We start from the raw sequence: 22,640 nt of genomic DNA, 5'->3' as shown, positions 1-22,640 counted from the left end.
GAGTCCCAGGATCGAGTCCCACATCAGGCTCCCTGCATGGAGCCTGCTTCTCCCTCCGCCTGTGTCTCTGCCTCTCTCTCTCTCTCTCCTCTCTGTGTTTCTCATGAATAAATAAAGTCTTTAAAAAAATTTTTTTAAATAGTACATTTTATCCTCTGCACATTTTACCACAATAAAAAAATTGAAAATGAAAAAATGTATTTAGAGAACTATAAGTTTTAGAAAGCAATAAAGTCCTTCCAGCTTTAACTACTGACAATCAAGCTAGAATTTAATTCCCAATGGGGAATCCCGAGGCTACACAGAAAACAGATCAAATCCTTTCCCTTTGCCACAAGTTACGCCAATAAATTAAATCTGCAGAGTCCGGCAGCCTACAGGAACAGCGGCTTTTGTTTCTGTTTGAGAGTTGGTCTCCCCAGTCTTTTGGTCTGATGGCTGGTGCCTGCCTGGAATGTTTTATCCGACCAGCGAGTGTTTCCACCTACATCAGAGTTCCTTACGTCCTGTGCCAGACCGTAGAGCTAACTGTGTATCCCCAAAATTACAACCCTTTTTTAGAGACTCCAGGGAAAGGCCCCTGTTCATGCAGCATCCCAGGATCTGGATGAATGGATGAGCTATAGTTTTAAGTTGGTATCTGGCACAAATGAGGCACAATACCAATTGGAGAGCCAAGCGGATGGTCCAGCCTAGTGACTTAAGTCCTGCAAAGGAGAACAACTATAAGCTCTGAAGATGCAGCCTAAGCTGCACACCATCCAGGACTAGGTCAGGAATGTGGGGTAGGAGGCAGGGTGGAGGTGCATTTTCAGTATCAATCACAATTTTCAGTATCAAGCCATCAATTAAGAATACTCTAATCCGGGCAGCCTCAGTGGCTCAGAGGTTTAGCGCCGCCTTCAGCCCAGGGTGTGATCCTGGGGACCTGGGATGGAGTCCCATGTCAGGCTCTCTGCATGGAGCCTGCTTCTCCCTCTGCCTGTGTCTCTGCCTCTCTCTCTCTGTGTCTCTCATGAATAAATAAATAAAATCTTAAAAAAAAAAAAAGAATACTCCAACCTATTAGCTTAGCAGACACGGAGCGTTTCCTATACCTATAATAGATGTCCAAGTGAAAGAGGAAAAATGTGAATTATTAGCATAGAATGGACCCAGCTCGAGAGGACATCTGGACTTGAAGTACCATATCAGTTATTTCTTCCCTTGTACACACTGATCAATGTTGGCATTTTGAAAATAATTTTTAAGGTTTTCCCTTTACAGGAATGCCTGGGTGGCTCAGTGACTGACTGTCTGCCTTTGGCTCAGTGGTTGAACATCTGCCTTTGGCTCAGGTCTCAATTCCGGGGTCCTGGGATCGAGTCCTGCATCAGGCTCCCCCTACGGAGCCTGCTTCTCCCTCTGCCTATGTCTCTGCCTCTCTCTCTCTGTATTTCTCATGAAGAAATAAATAAAAATATTTTTAAAAAGTTTTCCCTTTACAATATCATTTACATTCTTCCATATTTGCTTCTGTTTTACAATAGCAGGTTACAGAGGCATCTGGCAGCCATCAAAATATTTTGAAGACTTTTCATAAAACAGGAAAACATTCTTAATGTTAAGTGAACGAAACAAGATATGTAATCATCTGTGTCATAAAATGGCAATTTCATTTCAGGAATATTCAATTTATATGTGCTTGGAAAAGCTTTCTCGGCGTTGTGGACCACAGTTTTTCTACAGGTATTTGGTATTTTCTAAGTATTTAACAAAGTACATATATCACTATAAAAATAACTTTAAAATATATACATGGAGGAATCAAGACCAAGCAGTTTCTAAAATCTTTTAGAAACACTCTCACTCATGATGTTAAATCTCCGTCAGCCTTTCCCAAGTAGGTGGGACTTGTACTTGAATGAACATGAACTTCTATCATATCCACCCCCACCCTCAGTTTATTATTATTATTATTTTTTTTTTTTTTAATTTTTTTTTTTATTTATTTATGATAGTAACAGAGGGAGAGAGAGAGGCAGAGACACAGGCAGAGGGAGAAGCAGGCTCCGTGCACCGAGAGCCCGACATGGGATTCGATCCGGGGTCTCCAGGATCGCGCCCTGGGCCAAAGGCAGGCGCCAAACCGCAGCGCCACCCAGGGATCCCTATTATTATTATTTTTAAAGATTTTATTTATTTATTCATGACAGAGAGAGAGAGAGAGAGAGAGAGAGAGAAACAGGCAGAGGGAGAAGCAGGCTCCGTGCTGGGAGCCTGACGTGGGACTCGATCCCAGGTCTCCAGGATCAGACCCCGGGCTGAAGGTGGCGCTAAATTGCTGGGCCACCGGGGCTGCCCTATTTTTTTTTTTTTTTTAAGATTTTATTTATTTTATTCATGAGAGACTCAGAGAGAGAAAGGCAGAGACATAGGTAAAGGGAAAAGCAGGTTCCCCATGGAGCAGGGAGCCTAATTCAGGACTCAATCCCAGGACCCCAGGATCACTACCTGAGCCAAAGGTAGATGCTCCACCACTGAGCAACCCAGATGCCCATCCCCAGTTTAAATAAGCTGAAATTTGAAAGATGAGTTGGCTCCTGGGTGGCAAAAATGTCCCCTCAGTCCTGATGCCAGGTTTTCTCCCCTAAATCAATCATTCAAGGCCAAATCTATAATCTGAAGAAGAGACCACCTTAACATATGAACCCTCTCTTAGCACTTCTGCACCTGACCTTTGGTTCTCCCTTCCACTTTTATCCCACAGGCACATGCAGGAGGGTACAGACCAGCTCTACCCTCCTTGTCTCAATGTCCCGACGTTCATGCAGGTAGTGGTTCATCCAGTAAGTAATGGATTGCCCACAAATACCATCACAAGCAAGGCTGTCCATTTTTATCACTGGTGGGCAGTTGCCTGTGTTGTGATTTGGGAAAAAAAAAAATCTCTACTCCTTAGGTCTAAAATGATGTCACCGGTGAATGCGAAAGAAAGCTTTCCCTAGTGTAAATTACTTCATCACAGTCTTTTCTTCCTTTGGAAGGGAGAGGGCAACATGATAGTGTTGGACCACCATGGAAAAGAGGGGGTGGAAGCAATGGAAGGAGTAAGAGAGGAGAGTTCCGGGGATCCCTGGGTGGCGCAGCGGTTTGGCGCCTGCCTTTGGCCCAGGGCGCGATCCTGGAGACCCGGGATCGAATCCCACGTCGGGCTCCCGGTGCATGGAGCCTGCTTCTCCCTCTGCCTGTGTCTCTGCCTCTCTCTCTCTCTCTGTGACTATCATAAATAAATTAAAAAAATAAATAAACCCACTGTTTAAAAAGAAAATAAATAAATAAATAAATTTATTTATGATAGTCACAGAGAGAGAGAGAGAGGCAGAGACACAGGCAGAGGGAGAAGCAGGCTCCATGCACCGGGAGCCCGACGTGGGATTCGATCCCGGGTCTCCAGGATCGCGCCCTGGGCCAAAGGCAGGCGCCAAACCGCTGCGCCACCCAGGGATCCCTAGGCTAATGAATTCCTGATTAAATTCCATATATTAAAAGCCTAGAGTTTTTGACTCTTCACTGTTCCTGGGAACCAGAGTAGACTTGTTTTAGGACCCACGAGATGTGGGAAGAAAGGACACTACAGGTGTGCAAATCAAGCCCCCTGCTTAAGGGTGACAGCTTACTCCCTAGTGATCCTGGTCATAGTCAGCCTACTCACAGGAACCTCAGGGTCCTCATCTAAGAGATATCAAATGTAGAGTGTTTACTCTCCTGTCAAGAAATTACCGAAATATGTATAATCTTGATTAAGTCACTACAATTTACTTCACTGAATCACCATATAGCTCCTGGGTCATCTGAACATGACTTTAATACAGTTGAAGAATATTATAATGGTGGACTTGTCTCCAAAGCTACTCCATTCAGCAGTGTCCACCTTTTCTAAGAATTCAGAGCACTAAATTTGCTTTATCGCTTAGTTTAGAGATCAAGTAAGAATTTTTTCCCCTTCAGAATGAGTTTTGAAAATGAAGCTGGATCCATGAAAAAATATAGTTTATTTTTCTAAAGTTCTAAAAATAGGATCCAGGTCATATTCTGAACTCTGAAGACATATATCCAAGATACAACACTATCTACTCTAAGTTTAAAAACTCTCCAATTTAGGTTCTTTGAAATCATCTCATGAGCCCTAGAATACACTTGAAGCTGTGGGTCATCCGACCCAAACCCACCTGGGGCAAGAGGGGCAGCTCACCCATGGTCTCACTGCTGGCCAGGATTCCTAGGCCCAGAGAGACAGCAAGGCAGTGCTTTCCTCATAATGATACCTGATGAGACCAATGTGCCAGCTTTCTGTCTGTCTCTTTAGACCTTTACACTGCTCCTTGGTTATTATTAAATGGTGGTCTTCTCTCATCAGAAGCTGTGTCTATAGCACGGTAATACCTCTGTGGTTTGTAGCTGATGCAGAAAAGAATGTAGTCCAATCTCCTGAGTGGTCTCAGCCACTGGCTGAGAATGGCAGCCTGAGAGACCCAGCCAGAGTTTAAACCAATCAATGGAAAATGTGAAAGCTGTGTTCTTTGCTTTGATGCTAACCAAGCCCACATCTTGGAAAAAAAACTATCAAAAAAAACCACGTGCATCTTGTGGAAGTGTGGACACACTAAACTCTAACTGGAGTTGTAAGCCTTGTGGTATCTCTGAGGCAGTTTTCTGAAAAGGAAACATAAAATGATTCACCAAAAGACATGACACTGTCTGGGACTGCCCCAAATATCAGGCCAGAGAAAGTGAAAACGTAGCAGACCAAAGAGGGCTCCACTTGGGAAGGCACTTGCTCCAATGGCATGGCTTTGACCTCATTTTGAGCTTTTAATGACCACAGGCTCACTGAACTCTACGGTTGTACATTCAAGGAGGCTCTGACTCAAACACAAACAAAACGAAAAACCCAAACCCCTCCTGGCTAAAGAGGAGAGGAATAAAAAAGGGACGGGGGAGAAGCAGCAGCAGGCTCACTGTCTACTGTACTCTGAAAATACAATGACTCAATCCCAGGGACAATGGATTCTTCCAGCTATACATGCTGACTTGGCTTAGCCCTGTCACCCCCGTAGCACATTCAGCTGGCCCCTGCCACAACAAAGTAGAACATGGAGACAGGGACCCAATTGGCTGAAGGTTTGTCTCCTTTTCCCAGACTTTGGACTCTACATCTCTTGCCCACCCCAACAGGTATGAGGGCTATCTCAGCACCATGATCTGCAGAAGCCGGGGGTGCTGGGGAGGACAAGTGGGCGAGGGGGGATAAAGCAAATGAAAGGGATGGGGATGTTTTCAAAACTCCATGCCCATGGGGTGATTTAGATATCTCCTCACAGGTAAGAAACACTGTTCCTACTCACTGGGAGGGCTCTTGAGTAAAGCGGGCCTGATATGACTTGTAGGTCGGGTGGCAAGTAATTCCCCGGAACCCATCTGATAATCAACAGTCCCAGGGGGGCCAAGATCAGAGTAAAAGAGATCAACAATATAGTCAGCTATTAATCTACACTCTAAATGCACCGGGCAGTTGCTAACACCGAAAACAAACAAAAAAGCCTCTGTCTTTTAACTTATGAGGCTTTTGCTTTTGAATCAGCAATAACATAACAACAATAAGAAAAGGAAGAGGGGATCCCTGGGTGGCTCAGTGGTTTGGCGCCTGCCTTCGGCCCAGGGCGTGATCCTGGAGTCCCGAGATCGAGTCCCATGTCGGGCTTCCTGCATGGAGCCTGCTTCTCCCTCTGCCTGTGTCTCTGCCTCTCTCTCTCTCTCTGTGTCTCTCATGAATAAATAAATAAAATCTTAAAAAAGAAAAGGAAGAAAGAGCACGTACCTGAAGGAAGCAATTATTGCTGTAACTTCGTCATCCGGATAAAACTGAGTAATTGCATGATGTGCCCCAAGCAACTCCTTCCCATCTTTCCACCAGGAAATAACTGCAATGTCCTGGTACATGTTAGGTATATTGATGGAGCAATTAAATTTGACATCTTTATGTTCAGAAAGTATTATGTGGCCAATCGTATGATTAAATGCAAGAGGCGGTAGGAGCTTTAATCCAGCAGAGGTCACCCCAGGATGAGCTGCATTTTCTGTATGGGCTCCTCCAGGCTGGGCTGGTGAAAACAAGGCAGGCTCCACCTGGTACCCACTGGTGTGAGGAAGGGAAAATGATGTGCGGTCAGCTTGCAGGCCTCCTGGCAATGGCAGGTCAGGCATGGTTTCTTCTCTCACCTCTGCAACAGCTGCAAAACAGAATGACGGATTTTTATCCTTTTAAATAATGGAGTTTTTCCAGTAGGTTCCCAATCTCTAGGGTCATGATGAGAGAGAAATGGGGTATCCTCAGTGTCCTGTGTGAAACATATTTAACATACATGTCTGGATGTATATTCTCATTCACAAGTTCATTCATCTGTCCACTTACCTTCTAAACAATGTTTAAGAAATATAACTCCCCCCATCAAAAATCTTTCTTTTTTAATTTTTTTTTTTTTTAGAGAGAGAGAAAGTGTGTGAACACTAGCAGGGGTGGGGGTAGGGGTGGAGAGAGAGGGAGAAAAATCTCAAGTAGCCCAACATGGGGCTGAGATCATGACCTGAGCTGAAATCAAGTCAGAAACTTAAACGACTGAGCCACCCAGGTGCCCCCTTAAAAGTTGTTTTCTTTTTTTTTTAATTGAGATATAATTGACATGTTATATTAGTCTCAGGTATACAAATAATGATTTGATATTTGTATACATTGCAAAATGATGATCATAATAATCTAGTTAGCTAGTTCACTACCATCACAACATATAGTCACAAAAATTTTTTTCTTGTGATGATAACTTTAAAGACCTACTCTCTTAGGTAGAGAGTATACAATATGGTATTTTTTTCTTACAATACAGTACTGTTAACTATAGTCACCATACTGTACATTACAAGCCAGGACTTATTTATTTTAAAACTGGAAGTTTGCACCTTCGACTACTTTCACCCATTTTTTAAAATTGTGAGTCATTTGAAGTCCTTCATCCCCAACTCAACAGCGTGTCAGGAAGATGACAGCACCTGAGATCACTATTCTCACTGTGTTCTCAGTCACAGACTATGCCACACATTTGGCCAGTGGCCTTGCAAAGGCTGCTACTGGTCATAAAGACAGGAGTTTACAATTCTTGCACCTCAACATGATCCATCTCTAGGTATGGGGGAAAAAAATCCATCACTCATATCACCAACTACAGAATAACTTGGAGCTTCCAGTAAAATGCTTGCCTGCTGAAATAGACCTGGAAATGTTGATTTCATCTGACCCACAAATATTTCTAAAAGTATTGGCCCACAATAGTTGTACTTCTGGTTTTTTTAATAGTACTTCTGGAGCATACATTCTATGCTGGTTGTTATGTATTCAAACACGCTGGCCACAAGTGGTCGAGACAGGCAGAGGGAGGGAGGGAGGAGAAACACAGGCCTGGCGTTTTGTGGGTAAGTGACTGGGGGTACCAAGAGGTGCCCATCTCCACTCAACAGCTGTGCCTCTGCCACACTCAGGATGTCACACCCTCCCGAGCTCCTGAGTATGTGTGTGCAAGGAGTGGAGGAGGGGGGTGTCTCTGTTTAGGGTTGTGCCAGATATAGCAAATAAGAACACAGGACACCCAGTTAAGCTTGAATTTCAGATGAACAACTAATAATTTTTAGCATAAGTAGTCCACCAAGCACTTATTTGGCCAATGGATATATAAGCAGGAGATTTGAAAGCAGAAAGAAGGATCTGAGAATTTGTTTGCCTGGCTTCCTGCCAAGTCACGCTGGGCTGCACATCTTCCTCAATTGAAGGTCATAGCTTCTATTAGGGAGTCTTCTCCATGTGACTCTTTCATGCCAGGTTGGCTCTCAAGGTTGACACATTTGAGAACTGCCTCCAGGGTGAATGCCAGGTGGGAAAGGAAGATATTTTACTATAAGAAACTGGAGAAAGCTTGCTTCAAGGTCTCTATGGTTGTGGGAGAGCAGGGGCCCTCTGCATACTTTGGGGGAGGCTATGTGGGTCAGCCACAGGCTGGCCATGAGCCCAGCCATCCAGACAGATGAGTGTGCTGTGATGGGAATGCTCATTTATTCCAGGAAATGGAGGTCAGGGTGACTCTGCAGAGAGGGGCCTCTGCCTCTCCTGTCACCCCCATGCCAGCCAAATCTTATGCCCAAGTGTGGACCTGTGCTCTTAGCAGGGAACGGTGAAGCTCTGCCTGGGTCCCATCCAGTTCCATCATCTTCCTCTGAATCTGGGGATACTTCCTGTGGTTATGAATGCTCTGGTTGTTTTATTTCATGCCTTCAGACCCTCCACAAGAACGCTCTTTTTCTTGAGACTTCGAAGCACTTAAAATTCACCTTTGTCTCTCAAATCACCTATAGTCCTTATTCATTGACATCCATGGGACTGGAAGTCAGGGGTATGTCCAGGTAACTTTGTTTTTCTTTAAATATAAGGCAAATAAGTGGAGTGGGAGAAGCAAATAATTCTTTGGTTTCTTTAATTTACTTAACGACATTTAAAATGCCAAATTAGGGATCCCTGGGTGGCGCAGCGGTTTGGCGCCTGCCTTTGGCCCAGGGCGCGATCCTGGAGACCCGGGATCGAATCCCACATCGGGCTCCCGGTGCATGGAGCCTGCTTCTCCCTCTGCCTGTGTGTCTGCCTCTCTCTCTCTCTCTGTGACTATCATAAATAAAAAAAAAAAAAGTCTTAAAATGCCAAATTATAAAGGTAACCCAGGTTGGTAGTGGAAAATTCAAATATTTATAGAAGCACAGGAAATATAAAATGGAAACCTGTTTTGTAACCTGAACTCTGCAAAATAACCTTTGATTACAGTCGGGTATGATCTTCAGTTTTCGGTGAGCCAAGCTGCTGACTGAAGAAACTAAAGGCAAGGCCACCCACTCAGATGATGTCAGGAGCAGCAAACCCACCCTGTAATCACCACGGATGGCTGTAAAGATAGCTAAACTCCGCGTTGAACTGCCAGGGGTTGGCACAATGATTCATTTCCCAATGAGTATTTACACAGCACCTCCTGGGTCTAAGATTTGCTGTAATAGTCTGATGGGGTACAGAAAGGCACTTGCCCCAGAAAAGGAGCAGCAGAGAGTCCCAGGAGTTAAAGGGGGAAACGGAACACAGCTCACTGGGGTGGGGGGCTGTACTGACAGGGTCCGGGAGGCCTGCCCTGGTCCCTCCCCCCTCAACTAATTAGGTGCTGGGGCCCTCCCTTTTGTAACATCTTTTGTGATTCCTCATTCAGTTCTTTCTCTTCTATTGGATCGAGAGTCCCAAGAGGTCTCACATCCACACCATAGCCAGTTCATAGAAGACGCTCAAAATAAGTGTGTAAATGAATAAGTAAAGGCATGAATTAGAGGAGGGGCGTGTGGACAGGGTTTCAAGGAGCAGGGGCGGTGGGCCCTAGTAGATAAATAATAAATAATAAATAATAAATAATAATAATAAAAGAGAAAAAGGAGGCCCTAATAGTTTTGGAACATGAATGTAGCTGTAGGGTGGCGCTCCTGTGCTAGGACTAAAGTGACAGAGCAAGTGGATACAGGCTGACAGCGGAGAGCCCTGAATCCTGGCTGAGACAGCAGGGATTCCTGGAAGGTTTCTGAGCACGGGAGGGAGGAGATCAGAGCCATACCTGACACCCCCCTTCGCCCCCCGCACTGACATCCGGCTGAGCCAGAGCAAGATGAGCAGGAAGGAGGAGGCCAGGAGGTGGGAAACCGCCAGGAAGATAGCAGAGACCTAACCAGCAGAGTGACTAGGAAGCAGGACGCATGGGGGAGAGGCGAGGGGCTGACCTCGCCATCGTCATGGTCCCATGGCAGAAAGGTTGATCTGACACGAAGTATTTAGGAAAGATGTAGTCTCAGAACACGGGAAAGTTCTCCAGAGTGGTCACAATTCTGGTTGTTGCTAAAACACAGGCCAGGAGGCTGCTTCCAGTTCAGTTTTCTTGCCAATGACCATTCAGAGATTACATTTTAAGCTGCTAACTTTTCACTGTTTGACTACTTCCATGTACAATGGAAACCCCTCCCCCTGTTTTTCCTTGCAGAAGTGGACGGCTTTAAAATTATTTGGGGGGAGTTATGGCAGGAGGAGTAGACCAGGCCAACAAGGGATGCTTGTACAACCAACCTTCTCGTTCTCCCTAACGTGCTAGAACTCATCTTTATGATGGCAAAAGGCTTGCTGGACGGAGAAACACTGGAGACAACGTTCAATCAATGTGAGAGATGTATTAAAGCTGAGGGAGACTAAATGGGAATTTAATACCCTCTATACAGCACACCCGGATAAGAGGGCTGCTTCTGGCTGTAATTTGGGTGGAATTCGCAAGAAACTTGACCCCCCCCTTCGCTCCTTTCAAGGTTGTTTCCTTCTGTGGAGTGGATAAGCCACTAAAGTGAGAAGTCAAACCTTAAACAAGTAACTGCTACTAAGCAGCCTTGGATAAATGGCCTCCCACCCAGGTGGGAGAGTAGCTGTCCAGCTGTTCCCGCAGCTGCATCTGCCAACCCCAGGGGCCCAGTCCCACCCAGCCCTGCAGCTGCAAGATGGAGCATCCCTGCGCATTCTTAATCACCACCAGCCCTTGACTGGACTCCAACATCAGTTTCATAGATGGAGTGTGGCTCCTGTCATCGACCTCCAGTGCTAAGCACAGGGATGGGCTTATGGGACATGATTTGCAAATATTTATTCATCTGGAAAATAAATTGTTTGGATATACAGTCCATTGTTTCATGCAGGTTTGCCTTATATTTCTGAACAAATTTGTAGCTTCCTCAAAAGTTGGAGGTGACATCCTCTGAGCCCAGCAGGATGGATGCATGACATGGATTTAATGTGCAGTGTGTTCATAAATGGGTGTGATGTGGGCAGAGTTCGGAAGGGTGAGCAGGGGAGAGAGCGTCACTCCTAGGCTGGGAGTGGGACAGAGGTGGGATGTTGACATGCCTCTGAAGCAGCACCTCCTACCAACCACACACAGCCACAGTGGGCCAGACATTTAGGGACCTTAGTCTGTTAGACTCAAAATTGGTCAGCTGGGGAATGCTAGTGAACAGGCGACTTTCTGTGTGATCAACTAGCACATCTCATCTTTAAATCCATGAATAGTGGCTGAGTGCTTGCTAAGTGTGTATGATGGCAGGTGGGCTAGTGATTAAGCCATGGTTGCCCAGGAAAGTCCCTTGCTGCCTGACACATGACCTCAGAAAAGCTCTTTAACCTCTCTGATCCCCTTCAAGGATAAGAGTGCCTTCGTGGTAGGACATGATCAGATGTACAGGGTCTGCCAGCACATTCTACTGATTTTGGTAGATGTTGTTGTCATTGGCTTGCATTTGAACCTGGGCCTGTTGGCCACCTGAAGTAGGGTTTCTGAAGCCAGGCCTAGGCCTTGTAGGAATAAGTACTGGGACTGATCAGAGAGATCTTAGTCAATGCATGGGGAATAGCAACATTGGAGCAACATAATTGCCACCCGTGAATGAGAAGAGAAAATAAATTTTTGGTTTGTGATGGCCAGAAGGCTCTGGGCTCTAAGGTATCTTTGTCTGGCTGAGTGGCCTCCCTTTCATAACATGAGCTTCTTTCCTTTTCTCCAAACCTTGGAACCACAGCCCAAGGTGGATAAAAGAAGCAGAAGCTGCTACTATTGCAGGTCCAGGGGTACTGGGTGGAATGCCAGCACTGAGCAGCATCCTGGGCCCTGGAGGCCCTCCAAGCCATGGGAGGAGGACTGGGCAGGGGGGCAGTGCTACAGGAGGAAGAGTGTGGGTTGGCGAGCCCTATTTAATTCAACCCTGCCTTGGGTGTCAGGTGCCATCAATCTGCTCTACAATCCTGGGTGCCTGGAAAGGGAGAGCAGAAATGCCTTGGCCTGAGCATTGGAATAAGGGCAGGACTGAAGTGCCAGCCTGTCGGACCCACTGCCCTGCTCTTTCTACTCTTCCTCAAACAACAAAATAGAGGAGTCAAGCGAGCTCTTTGAAGCTCAGCCTCAGAATTGGGAGGCCCAGGGGAGGATGCAAGAGTGAGGGATAGCCTTGAACTCCTCTGTGTTCTTTGCTTCCCACCTGCAAAGCATATGTAGCCCAGGGAAGCAGCAACAAACAGAGGGGAGGATGCCCTTTGCCCAGGAGCTAAGGGTCTCCTTTCGACCTGTCTGCTGTGGGCTTTACTATCAAGTGGTCCCCCTGCAGTTGGAGGTAAGGCCTCCTTCAGGGGTGGGTCTGCAGTTTACAAGAAGGCTTTTGGAGCCCATATCCCTTCCCTTCCCCTGCAGTGCCCTGTGTCCCCCTCCAAGAGAAAGGGCTGTACCAGGACTGCCTCCCTTCCCCCATCCCCATCATTCTGGCTGCTATTTGAATCATGGCCTGGGCAGCTTCCTGTCATCTAGTTTTTTGTTTGTTTGTTTGTTTTTGTTTATTTTATTTTATTTTATTTTTTTTTATGATAGTCACACAGAGAGAGAGAGAGGCAGAGACATAGGCAGAGGGAGAAGCAGGCTCCATGCACCGGGAGCCTGACGTGGGACTCGATCCCGGGTCTCCAGGATCGCGCCCTGGGCCAAAGGCAGGCGCCAAACCGCTGCGCCACCCAGGGATCCCCCCTGTCATCTAGTTTAAGGGCTCTCCTTCTTTATCCCTAACGCTGGCGGAGGCCAAACCCAGAACAAACAGAAACTTGTGACTTTAGTTTTTGTTTCATTTTATGTAAACATGAAGGTTTCTCAACTGATAAAGAAGTAGCAACAATACTTAATGAGAGAAGAATTTAAAACCTTTACTCTGAGATCACTTGACTCAATTGTCCCCAGATTGTAAATGGTAAACATTAACTTCCCTCGAGTGAATGCACACCACCACTTGAGAAAAGTGACACAGAAAAAAGGACCATTCATGGGATGAAACTGACTCCTGAACAGTCCCGTTTGTACCAACGGTAACAAAGCCCTGCTAGCAGAAACCAAGTAGCTGACGGGGATAGAATGGGCCTGGCAGGAGCTTTGGGAAGCAAGGGGAATGTATGGTCTGGCTGCTTCTGCATGGAGGGGTCACAGCTGTGGCATGGCAGCAGAAAAGAGAGAGTGCAGCAAAACCCCACTGACATGCCTGCACAGAGGGAAGAAACCAAAGTCAGGTATAAAACATGGTTGTTGGTAGATCAGATTTTCCACATGCCCCCAACGAGGCATAGGGTTGCCAGCTAAAAAACAAGACGTTCCAGTTACACTTGAATTTCAGATAAGTAACAACTGTGCCAGTACACAGGGATATACTCAGTCAAATATACATCACAGTATCCATTTTAGCCCAAACCAGGGGCAGCCACAGTGCCAGGAGTCAATTCATTGTTGCCCTCCCACAGGCTGGCCTCCTGGGATGGGTCTGGAGGGGCAAACAGGGACCCTAGCAAGTCAAGCTATTCAACTTCTCTGAGCCCTGAGGGTGTAAAGGGGCTCAGACCTTTAAGCAACAATGATGATAATAACCAGGATCACTTCCCCACTTCCCCTGGTATTTTGTTTTTTTTGGCTTAAGAAAAAAAAGCAGGGATGCCTGGGTGGCTCAGTCCCTCAGGGCATAATCCCAGGGGGCCCCACATCAGGCTGCCTGCTCTGTGCAGAGCCTGCTTCTCCCTCTCCCTGCAGCTCCCCCTGCCTCTGTATGTGCTCTCTGTCAAATAAATAAATAAATAATATCTTTAAAAGAAAAAAAGACAGAGCCTACCTGTGCCTTTCCCCCTTGTGCACACATTTCAGCAGTGAAGTCCCAAGGCCCTCATGAAATCCTTCAGCCTGTACCCCACTTTGTGACTTGGGCGTTTAACTTTTTCTTGGTAGAAGTCCTTTGCAAAAGAAGCTTCCCAAGCAGACGGCAACCCTTAAGTTTTTTCTGTAAAGGAACACCAATTCAGCCAGAAAAGAGTTCCAGAATCTGACTGTGATTCTTCATCATCATCTTCTAACTCTCCAGCATGCCTTCAAAACTAGCAGATATCAGACTCTCCAAGAAAGGTGTTAAATGGCTTTTTTTTTTTTTTTTTAACACCATGGCTACTTTTCACCCAAAGCTGCACCCAAGTTTATTGGTCAGGGGTGCACTTTGGGTATCAGGACTTAAAAAAACATATCTTCTCGCAATTCTAATGCATAGCCAGGGTTAGACCACCTGGTCTAGGGAATGAATCCAGTAGCCCAAATTGCCTTGGGTAAGGGAGCTCTTGAGAGTCCAGCCTTCCCCACCCAGAAGGCTCAGGTTCGAATGCCTGTGGTTTGGGAGCACGATAAGTGTAAGAACTCTGGAGTCAAAAAAGGAAGGTTTATCCCCACCCAGCTCAGCCACTCAGGCCAGAAGACCTTGTACAAGTCACTGGTCCAAGTGAGACTCAGTCTCCTTGTTTGTAAAGTAAGACACATAACACCTCCTTCTTTCAGAGATCATAGAATGCTGCACATAAAACTCCATGCAGTGCCTGGCATGTACAGACATGCAATAAATGGCACGTAAGATTTTCATAACAGAAACACCTCATCTGTCTTGTTTCAAAGGTGCAACTAGTCATGTCTGGACCATCAATGCTGAACATATGGGACCAATTATGCTGACTTAGACCATTCAACCTCTTGCAGTGAAATATGAATATATGTTTACTTAACTAAGGGTTTTCCTTCTCTTTCCCCTTTGGCAGCACATCAAGTGTTACAGAAACACTGAAAGAACACTTTCTGGCCAGAGTAGAGCAGTTTGCTCTGGGGTGTCTGGGGTTAGTTCTCCCCAAGGGCCAGATGTGGCTTTCCTGAGATCTAGGAGAGACTCTCAGTCCCCAAGTTTAATTCCTCCATCATATCACTCCCAACACATACATTTCAGCCCACCAATACCTGAATGCCTACTAATAAAAAGCCTTTATCGGGGCGCATGGATGGCTTAGTCAGCTGAGTGTCAGACTTTTGACTTTTGGCTAGGGTGGTGATCTGGGGGAGAGGGAGTGGGATGAGCCCCATGTTGGGCTCTGCAGAAGCTTGGAGTCTACTTGGGATTCTCTCTCTTCGTCTCCCCCTGCCCCTCCTCCCACTTGCACACACGTGTGCTCTCTCTCAAATAAATAAATAACATCTTTAAAAAAATAAAAAGCCATTCTTCTAAAGAAAAAATTACTTCCTTTTAAAATGTGTCTATTTCTGGAACATCAAACATCTAACAAGAATAGTTTGTCAGTCTTTTCTAAAGGCAGTGGGCTGTCCAAAAACAGATATACTTTTCCCTACACTTCCTACTGAGTACAATAAAAACAACAGAAACAAACATTAAACAAACAAACAACAACTACTCTGAAAAGTGGAGAGAAGGCATCTGAACTGGGGACTTCTGGATGCTAGGCACCATCATGATGAATTCCCTGGGTTTTCCTTCGGCTCCATATGTCTCAATTTGGAAATGTTACCAGGCAAAGACCACTACTAAAAAACAAAACAAACACCAACACAAAACCCCAACAAAAACCCATTTTTCCCCAAAAGACCAATAAAGGGAGAGTCCATCAAGACAAAAGGCTTTTAGACAATAAACTATTTTCCTCCAGGTAAACCACCCAGAAAAAAATATGGTCCCATCTCCACCCATGCCAGCAAAGGTCAAGTGGGGAGCTTAGACCTCCACCCTTATTGGGTTGAAAAGAGGTGCCACAACTATTCCATCGGGTGGTATCAGAGAGGTCCAAGTAGAAAGCTGGGCCTCACTGGATTATGTTAGTAAAAACCATGTGGGAAGCCTGGATTTCCACTCCTATCCGGCATTAACGAGGCATCCCTCCCCATCCCCACTAGGGTGGTATCAGAGAAGGCCCAGTAGAGAGTCGGGCTATTCACTGATGCCAGCAAGGCATCTCTCCTCTTCCCCTAGGATCAGTGGAGGTACAGTGGGGAACAGTTAGGAAGTAATAAGGCCCCTCCCAGATAGGAGGTATCAGTGCAAACCTAATGGACAGCCAGAACTCCCATCGCACCTCTGACCAGCAGTAGCTCACACTCAGATGACAATGGAGGCTGAAGGGAAAACAGAATTCTACCCCCAGCAGGCAGTGAAGAGGCAGCATAGTTCCCCAGCCAGCCAGAACAGTCGAGAGGAAACCCAGTATAATAAATGATAAAAAATAAGAGCCAGAGTCTCATAACACAATACCGCATAGGTCAGGTTTCAATAAAAAATTTGATCTCAAACTGAATGAAATACCAATACCGAGTGAAAAAGAATTATCTGAAAAAGGTTTTTTTGGGTTTTTTTTTTTAAGATTTGTATTTATTTATTCATGAAAGATATGGAGAAAGAGAGGCAGAGACACAGGCAGAGGGAGAAGCAGGAGTCCAATGTGGGACTAAATCCTGGATCCTGGGATCACAACCTGAGCCGAAGGCAGACACCCAACTGCTGAGCCACCCAGGTGTCCCTGAAAAAGGCTTTAAAAAATGAATCATAAAAATATTTCAATAAGCAAGTATGAACATGAAACACATGAAAAAATGGAAAGCCACAGCAAAGAAATATAAAGTCACAGTAAAGAAATCAAATATATAGATTTTTAAAAATGCAACTTTTTGAACTTTAAAATACAATAACCAAAATAAAAAACTCAATGGGTAGGCTCAATAACAGAAGGGAGGGGGCTTCTGTTAAAGAAGAAAAAAAAATAATCAGTGAATTGGAAGACAGAACCATAAAAAATTATCCAAACTGAACAACAGAGAGAAAAGAGACTAAGAAAAAAAATGAACAGATTCTGGAACCTATGGGACTATTACCAAAGATCTAACATTTGTATTAACAGAGTCCCAAAAGGAGAGAAGAAAGAAGAGAGCAAGAATGAAAAAGCAGGGATCCCTGGGTGGCGCAGCGGTTTGGTGCCTGCCTTTGGCTCAGGGCGCGATCCTGGAGACCCGGGATCGAATCCCACATCGGGCTCCTGGTGCATGGAGCCTGCTTCTCCCTCTGCCTGTGTCTCTGCCTCTCTCTCTCTCTCTGTGACTATCATAAATAAATAAAAATTAAAAAAAAAAAAGAATGAAAAAGCACTTGAAGAAATAACGCTGAAAACTTCCTAAGCCTGAGAAAAATATAAACTTACAAATCAAACATCTGAGTGAACCTAACGTAGGATAAACCCAAAAAATATCCACACCAAGATACATCATAGTCAAACTTCTGAATAGTAAAGACAAAGAAGACTTTTTTCAAAGCATTGAGAGAGAGAGATGATGCCTGACCTACAGGGGAAAAACAATCCAAATGGCAGTATACTTCACATCAGGAACCATGGAGGACAGAAGGAAGTGGCACATTGCATAAGTGCTAAAAGAAAAGAACTCTCAACTTAGAATTTGTCAGAAATGAGGGGAAACCAAAATATTCCAGATGAAAGAAAAGTAAGAATTTGTCATCAGCAGACATACTCTTAAAAAATAGCTAGAGAAAATTCTCTGAACAGAAGGAAAACAATAAAAGAAGGAAACCTGAATCATTGGAAGGGAGGGAAAAACACAGAAAGCAAAAATATTGGTTAATACAATAGACTTTCCTCCTCTTGAGTTTTCTAAATTATGCCTGATAGTTGAAGAAAAATTAGAACACCGTCAGCTATTCTGCTATAGTTCTATATATGAAGAAGAAATATTTAAGATAATTATGTTTTAAAGAGAGAAGTAAAGAAACTTAAAAGGAGATAGGGATTTTATAATTACCTTGAACTGGTGAAACAGCAATGCCTAATAATATCAATATCAATAATTATGTTAAATTTAAATGATCTAAGTATATTAAAAGGCCAAGATTGGCACAGTTGATTAAAAAATTACCCAGGGAAAATAAATAAATAAATAAATTAATTAATTAATTAATTAATTACCCAGGGGTGCCGGGTGGCTCAGTCAGTTAAGCGTCTACCTTCAGCTTGGGTCATGATCTTAGGGTCCTGGGATAGAACCCTGCATTGGGCTCCCTGCTCGGTGGGGAGTTTGCTTCTCCCTTGCCCTCTGCCCCTCCTCTCCCAGCTTGTTCTCTCTCTGTCTCTCCCTCTCTAATAAATGGATAAAATTTTTTGAAAAACCACATTACTCAGCTGTCTGCTGTTTATAAGAAATCCATGGCAAGTATAATGATATAGGCAAGTTGAATGCAGAAGACAGAAAATGATACATCATGCAACCATTAATCAAAAGAAAGCAGGATAGCTACACTGATATCAGATAAAGTAGAATTCAAAGCAAAGAAAATTACCAGAGACAGAAAGGCAAATTATATAATGATAAAAGACTCAATCTACCAAGACATAGCAGTCTTAAATGAATGTGTACCAAAGCAAAGAGCTGCAAAATATGTGAAGCAAAAACTGATATAACTGAAAGGAGAAATAAATCAATACTGTAGTTGGAGATTTCACCATCTCTCTTTCTCTCCAGAGAAATGAGGCAAAAAATACAACTATAGAAGAACTTGGTGACACTGCCAATGGAAAGAATCTAGTCCACATTTATAGAACATTCCACCCAACAACACCAGAATCCACATTCTTTCCAAATGACGATGGGATATAAACCAAGATAAACTATACCCTGGGCCATAAAGCAACTCTCAAGAAATTTAAAAGAATTAAAATCACACAGTTTGTGTTCTTTGACCACAATGGAAATAATTAGAAATAACAGAAAAGTAACAGGAAATTCTCCAAATACTTGCAAACGAAACTTCTATATAATTTCTGGATCAAAGAGGATGTCTCAAGGGAAATAAAAATATATATATAGAACTGAATGAAAATGAAGATATATCAAAAGTTGTGTGACATAATACAGTGCTGAGGGGAAAATTTATTCAGTAACCTAAGCTCAGAACACAGACAAAGGAGAGCAAAACAAAAAATAATATATTTATAAGAAATGAAATTGCAAAAAAGAAAAGCAACAGAGAAAATCAGTGAAACAAAGAACTGGTTTAAAAAGACCAATGAAGGGGATCCCTGGGTGGCTCAGCGGTTTAGCACCTGCCTTTGGCCCGGGGCATGATCCTGGAGTCCCAGGATCGAGTCCCACGTCAGGCTCTCGGCATGGAGACTGCTTCTCCCTCCTCCTGTGTCTCTGTCTCTGTCTCTCTCTCTCTCTGTGTGTCTATAATAAATAAATAAATAAATAAATAAATAAATAAATAAATAAATCTTAAAAAAAAAACCAATGAAATTGACAAATCTCTAGCAAAGAAAAAAAGACACAAATCAGTAATATCAGGAATGAAACATGAAATATTACTATTCACTGTACAGATATCAAAAGGGTAATAATTAAATGCTATGAAGAACTCTACACACAATTTTGACAGTATAAAGGAAATGGACTAAATCCACGAAAGAAACAAACTACTACAATTCACCCAACATGAAACAGATAATTTGAATATACCTATAACTATAAAGAATATTAAATTCATAGTCTAAAAAATTCCCCCCAAAACAAATTACCAGGCCCAAATGGTTTCACTGGATAATTACACCAAATGCATAGTATCTTCCAGAAACTAGAAGAGGAGAGGACAAAAGCCAATATATTTTACAAAACTGGTGTTGTCCTGATACCAAATCTAGACAAACACAGTACAGAAAAAAAGTAGAGATCAATATCCTTCATGAATATAGATGCAAAAGCTCCTTAACAAAATATCAGCAAATGGAATTCAGAATATATAAAGAGAATTATATACCAAGATCAAGTGGAATTTATTCCATGGTAGAAAGTTTCAATATATGAAAATCAATCAATGTCATCGACCATATTAACAGGCTAAAGAAAAAAAAAAGTCATATAATCAGATCAATCATTTAACAAAGTCCAACAACCATCCACAGTTTTTAAGAAAATAGGAAGAGAAGAGAGCTTGCTCAACTTGAGCATCTACAAAAAACCAATAGCTATCATTTTATTTTGTGGTAAAAAAAAGTTCATTCTTTTCCTCTTAGATTAAAAACAAAGCAAAAATGTCTGCTTTCCCCATTCTTAATTTGTTTTTTTTTGGTTTAATTTAAAAATTTTTTTTTTTTTTTTTTATTTATGACAGTTACAGAGAGAGAGAGAGGCAGAGACACAGGCAGAGGGAGAAGCAGGCTCCATGCACCGGGAGCCTGATGCGGGACTCGATCCCGGGTCTCCAGGATCGCGCCCTGGGCCAAAGGCAGGCGCCAAACCCCTGCGCCACCCAGGGGTCCCCCTTAATTTGTTTTTAAGTAGATTCCATGCTCAGCATGGAACCCAACACAAGGCTTGAACTCACCACCCTGAAATCAAGCCCTGAGCTGAGATCAAGAGTTGGATGCTTAACCAACTGAGCCATCCAGGTGTTCCTGTATTCCCCAGTCTTAGTCAACATAGTACTCAAAGTTCTAGCCAAGAACTTTTCGGTAAAGCAAGAAAAAGAAATAAAAAAGCATCAGAAAGGAAGAAATAACAGTCACTATTTACAGATACGACAGTCTACATAGCAAATCCCACAGAATCCATAAAAAATATCCTTAGAACTAATAACTGATTTCATCAAGGTCACAGAATACAAGATAAATACACAAAAGTTATTTTATTTCTATATACTAAGTCATGAATATATAAACATCAAAATTAAAAATATAATACCATTTATAATCACTCCCAAATAATGAAATACTTAGGTAAAAATCTAACAAAGCACATACAGAACTCATATCCTGAAAACTACAAAGCACTGATAGGCGAAATAAAAGAAGATCTAAATAAATGGAGTATGAATCGATTCTCCTCAAAGTGATATACAGATTGTAGTATAATAAAAATACATTTAACTGGTCCTTGTCCCCAGTCCTGGCACAGAGCTCCTAAAATCCCCAGTATTGCCCCAGAGTGAGGGCAGCCTGGATGGCTCAGTGGTTTAGTGCCTGCCTTTAGCCCAGGGCGTGATCCTGGAGACCCGGGATCGAGTCCCACATCGGGCTCCCTGCATGGAGCCTGCTTCTCACTCTGCCTGTGTCTCTGCCTCTCACTCTCTGTGTCTCTCATGAATAAATAAAATCTTAAAAAAAAAAATTTCCTGAGTGAGAGCACCTTTGGAACATGTCTGAGTTCACGCTAATAAGATGACTTAGGTTGGGGCCACTGAATGCTTCAGGATGGAGCTGGTCATCAGAAAAACATGGGATTTAGAGGGTTAGAATATTCTGACCCACACCCAACCTCAAGGTAGGAGGGAGGGGCTGGAAATTGAGTTTAGTCACTAATGGCCAATGATTTAAAAACAATCATGCTCATCATGCTCATGTAATAAAACCCCATGTAAAAATCCCAAACAAGGTTTGGGGAGCTTCTGAGTTAGTAAACACATCAATGTGCTGGGAGGGTGGTACACCCAAAGAAGGCATGGAGGCTCTGAACCTCTTCCCCTACATATCTCTTTCATTTGGCTATTCCTGAGAGGTATCATTTATAATAAAGCTGTAATTGTAAGAATAGTGCTTTCCTGAGTTAAGCTGGTCTAGTGAACTACCAAACCTGAAGGGGAAAGGATGGCATGGGCACCCCTGAATTTGTGGTCAGCTGGACAGAAGTGTGGGTGGTCTGGACACTTGATTTGAGCTGGTGTGTGAAGTGCGTAGTGGTCTTATGAAATTGAACTCCTAACCTGTGAGGTCTACACTAACTCTAGGTAGTTAGTATTAGAACTGAATTGAATTGTAGATGCCCAGCTGAGGTCGGAGAATGGAGAATTTGCTGTTGTCGAAACTATATATTTGATGTCAGAGAAAAAGCACATACAGATTTAACATACAATTCCTAAAATACTAGGAAGATTTTTTTGTAGATAAAAACAATATACTTCTAAAATTTGTGTGGAAAAGCAAAGGATCTAGAATAGCTAAAACAATTTTGAAAAAAGAAGAATAAAATAGGAAGAATCAGTCTCCCCAGTTTTGAAACTTATTACATAGCACAATAATCAAACTGGATAGTATTGGCAGAGGTAGAGACAGATTGGAACAGAAGGGAACTAGAAACAGATCCACACTTTTTGGCAAAAGTCAAAAGCAATTCAATGAAGGAAAGATAGCTTTTTAAACAAATGATGCTAAAACAAGTGGATATTCAAAGACAAAAAAAATTAAACTTGACCTAAGTCTTACACTTTATTCAAAAATTAACTAAACATGGGTTACAGATATAAATATAAATGTAAAACTATAAAACTTTTAGGAAAAAAAGAAAATCTTCAAGATCTAGAGCTAGGCAGAGAGTCTTACACTTGCCACTGAAAAGTATGATTCATAAAAAGAAAATTTGATAGATTGAATTTCATCAAAACTAAAAATGTCTGCTTTACAAAAGACCCCATTAAGAAGGAAAAAACCCCAAAACCACAGACTTGGAGAAGTTATTTGCAAACCACCTATCTGACAAAGCACTAGTATCTAGATTATTAAAGAACCCTCAAAACTCAGTAAGAAACCAACAACCCAATTAGAAAAGGGTAAAAACATGAAG

At 43.1% G+C, this 22,640-nt stretch overlaps 1 protein-coding gene across 1 annotated transcript in view; it reads right to left on the bottom strand.

Moving 5' to 3' along the window:
• MERTK (MER proto-oncogene, tyrosine kinase) overlaps positions 1–22,640 on the bottom strand; it is a 112,476-nt gene that overhangs the window by 77,484 nt on the left and 12,352 nt on the right. Inside the window, exon 2 of the mRNA XM_038561448.1 lies at positions 5,861–6,272. Coding sequence (XP_038417376.1) covers positions 5,861–6,272 — 412 coding nt within the window. The remainder of the gene's footprint in view (positions 1–5,860; positions 6,273–22,640) is intronic.

This window comes from Canis lupus, chromosome 17 (assembly GCF_011100685.1).
Source record: "Canis lupus familiaris isolate Mischka breed German Shepherd chromosome 17, alternate assembly UU_Cfam_GSD_1.0, whole genome shotgun sequence".
Lineage (NCBI taxonomy): Eukaryota > Metazoa > Chordata > Mammalia > Carnivora > Canidae > Canis > Canis lupus.
The sequence above is the reverse complement of the archived record's forward strand: the minus strand, read 5'-3'. Positions and strand labels throughout refer to the sequence as shown.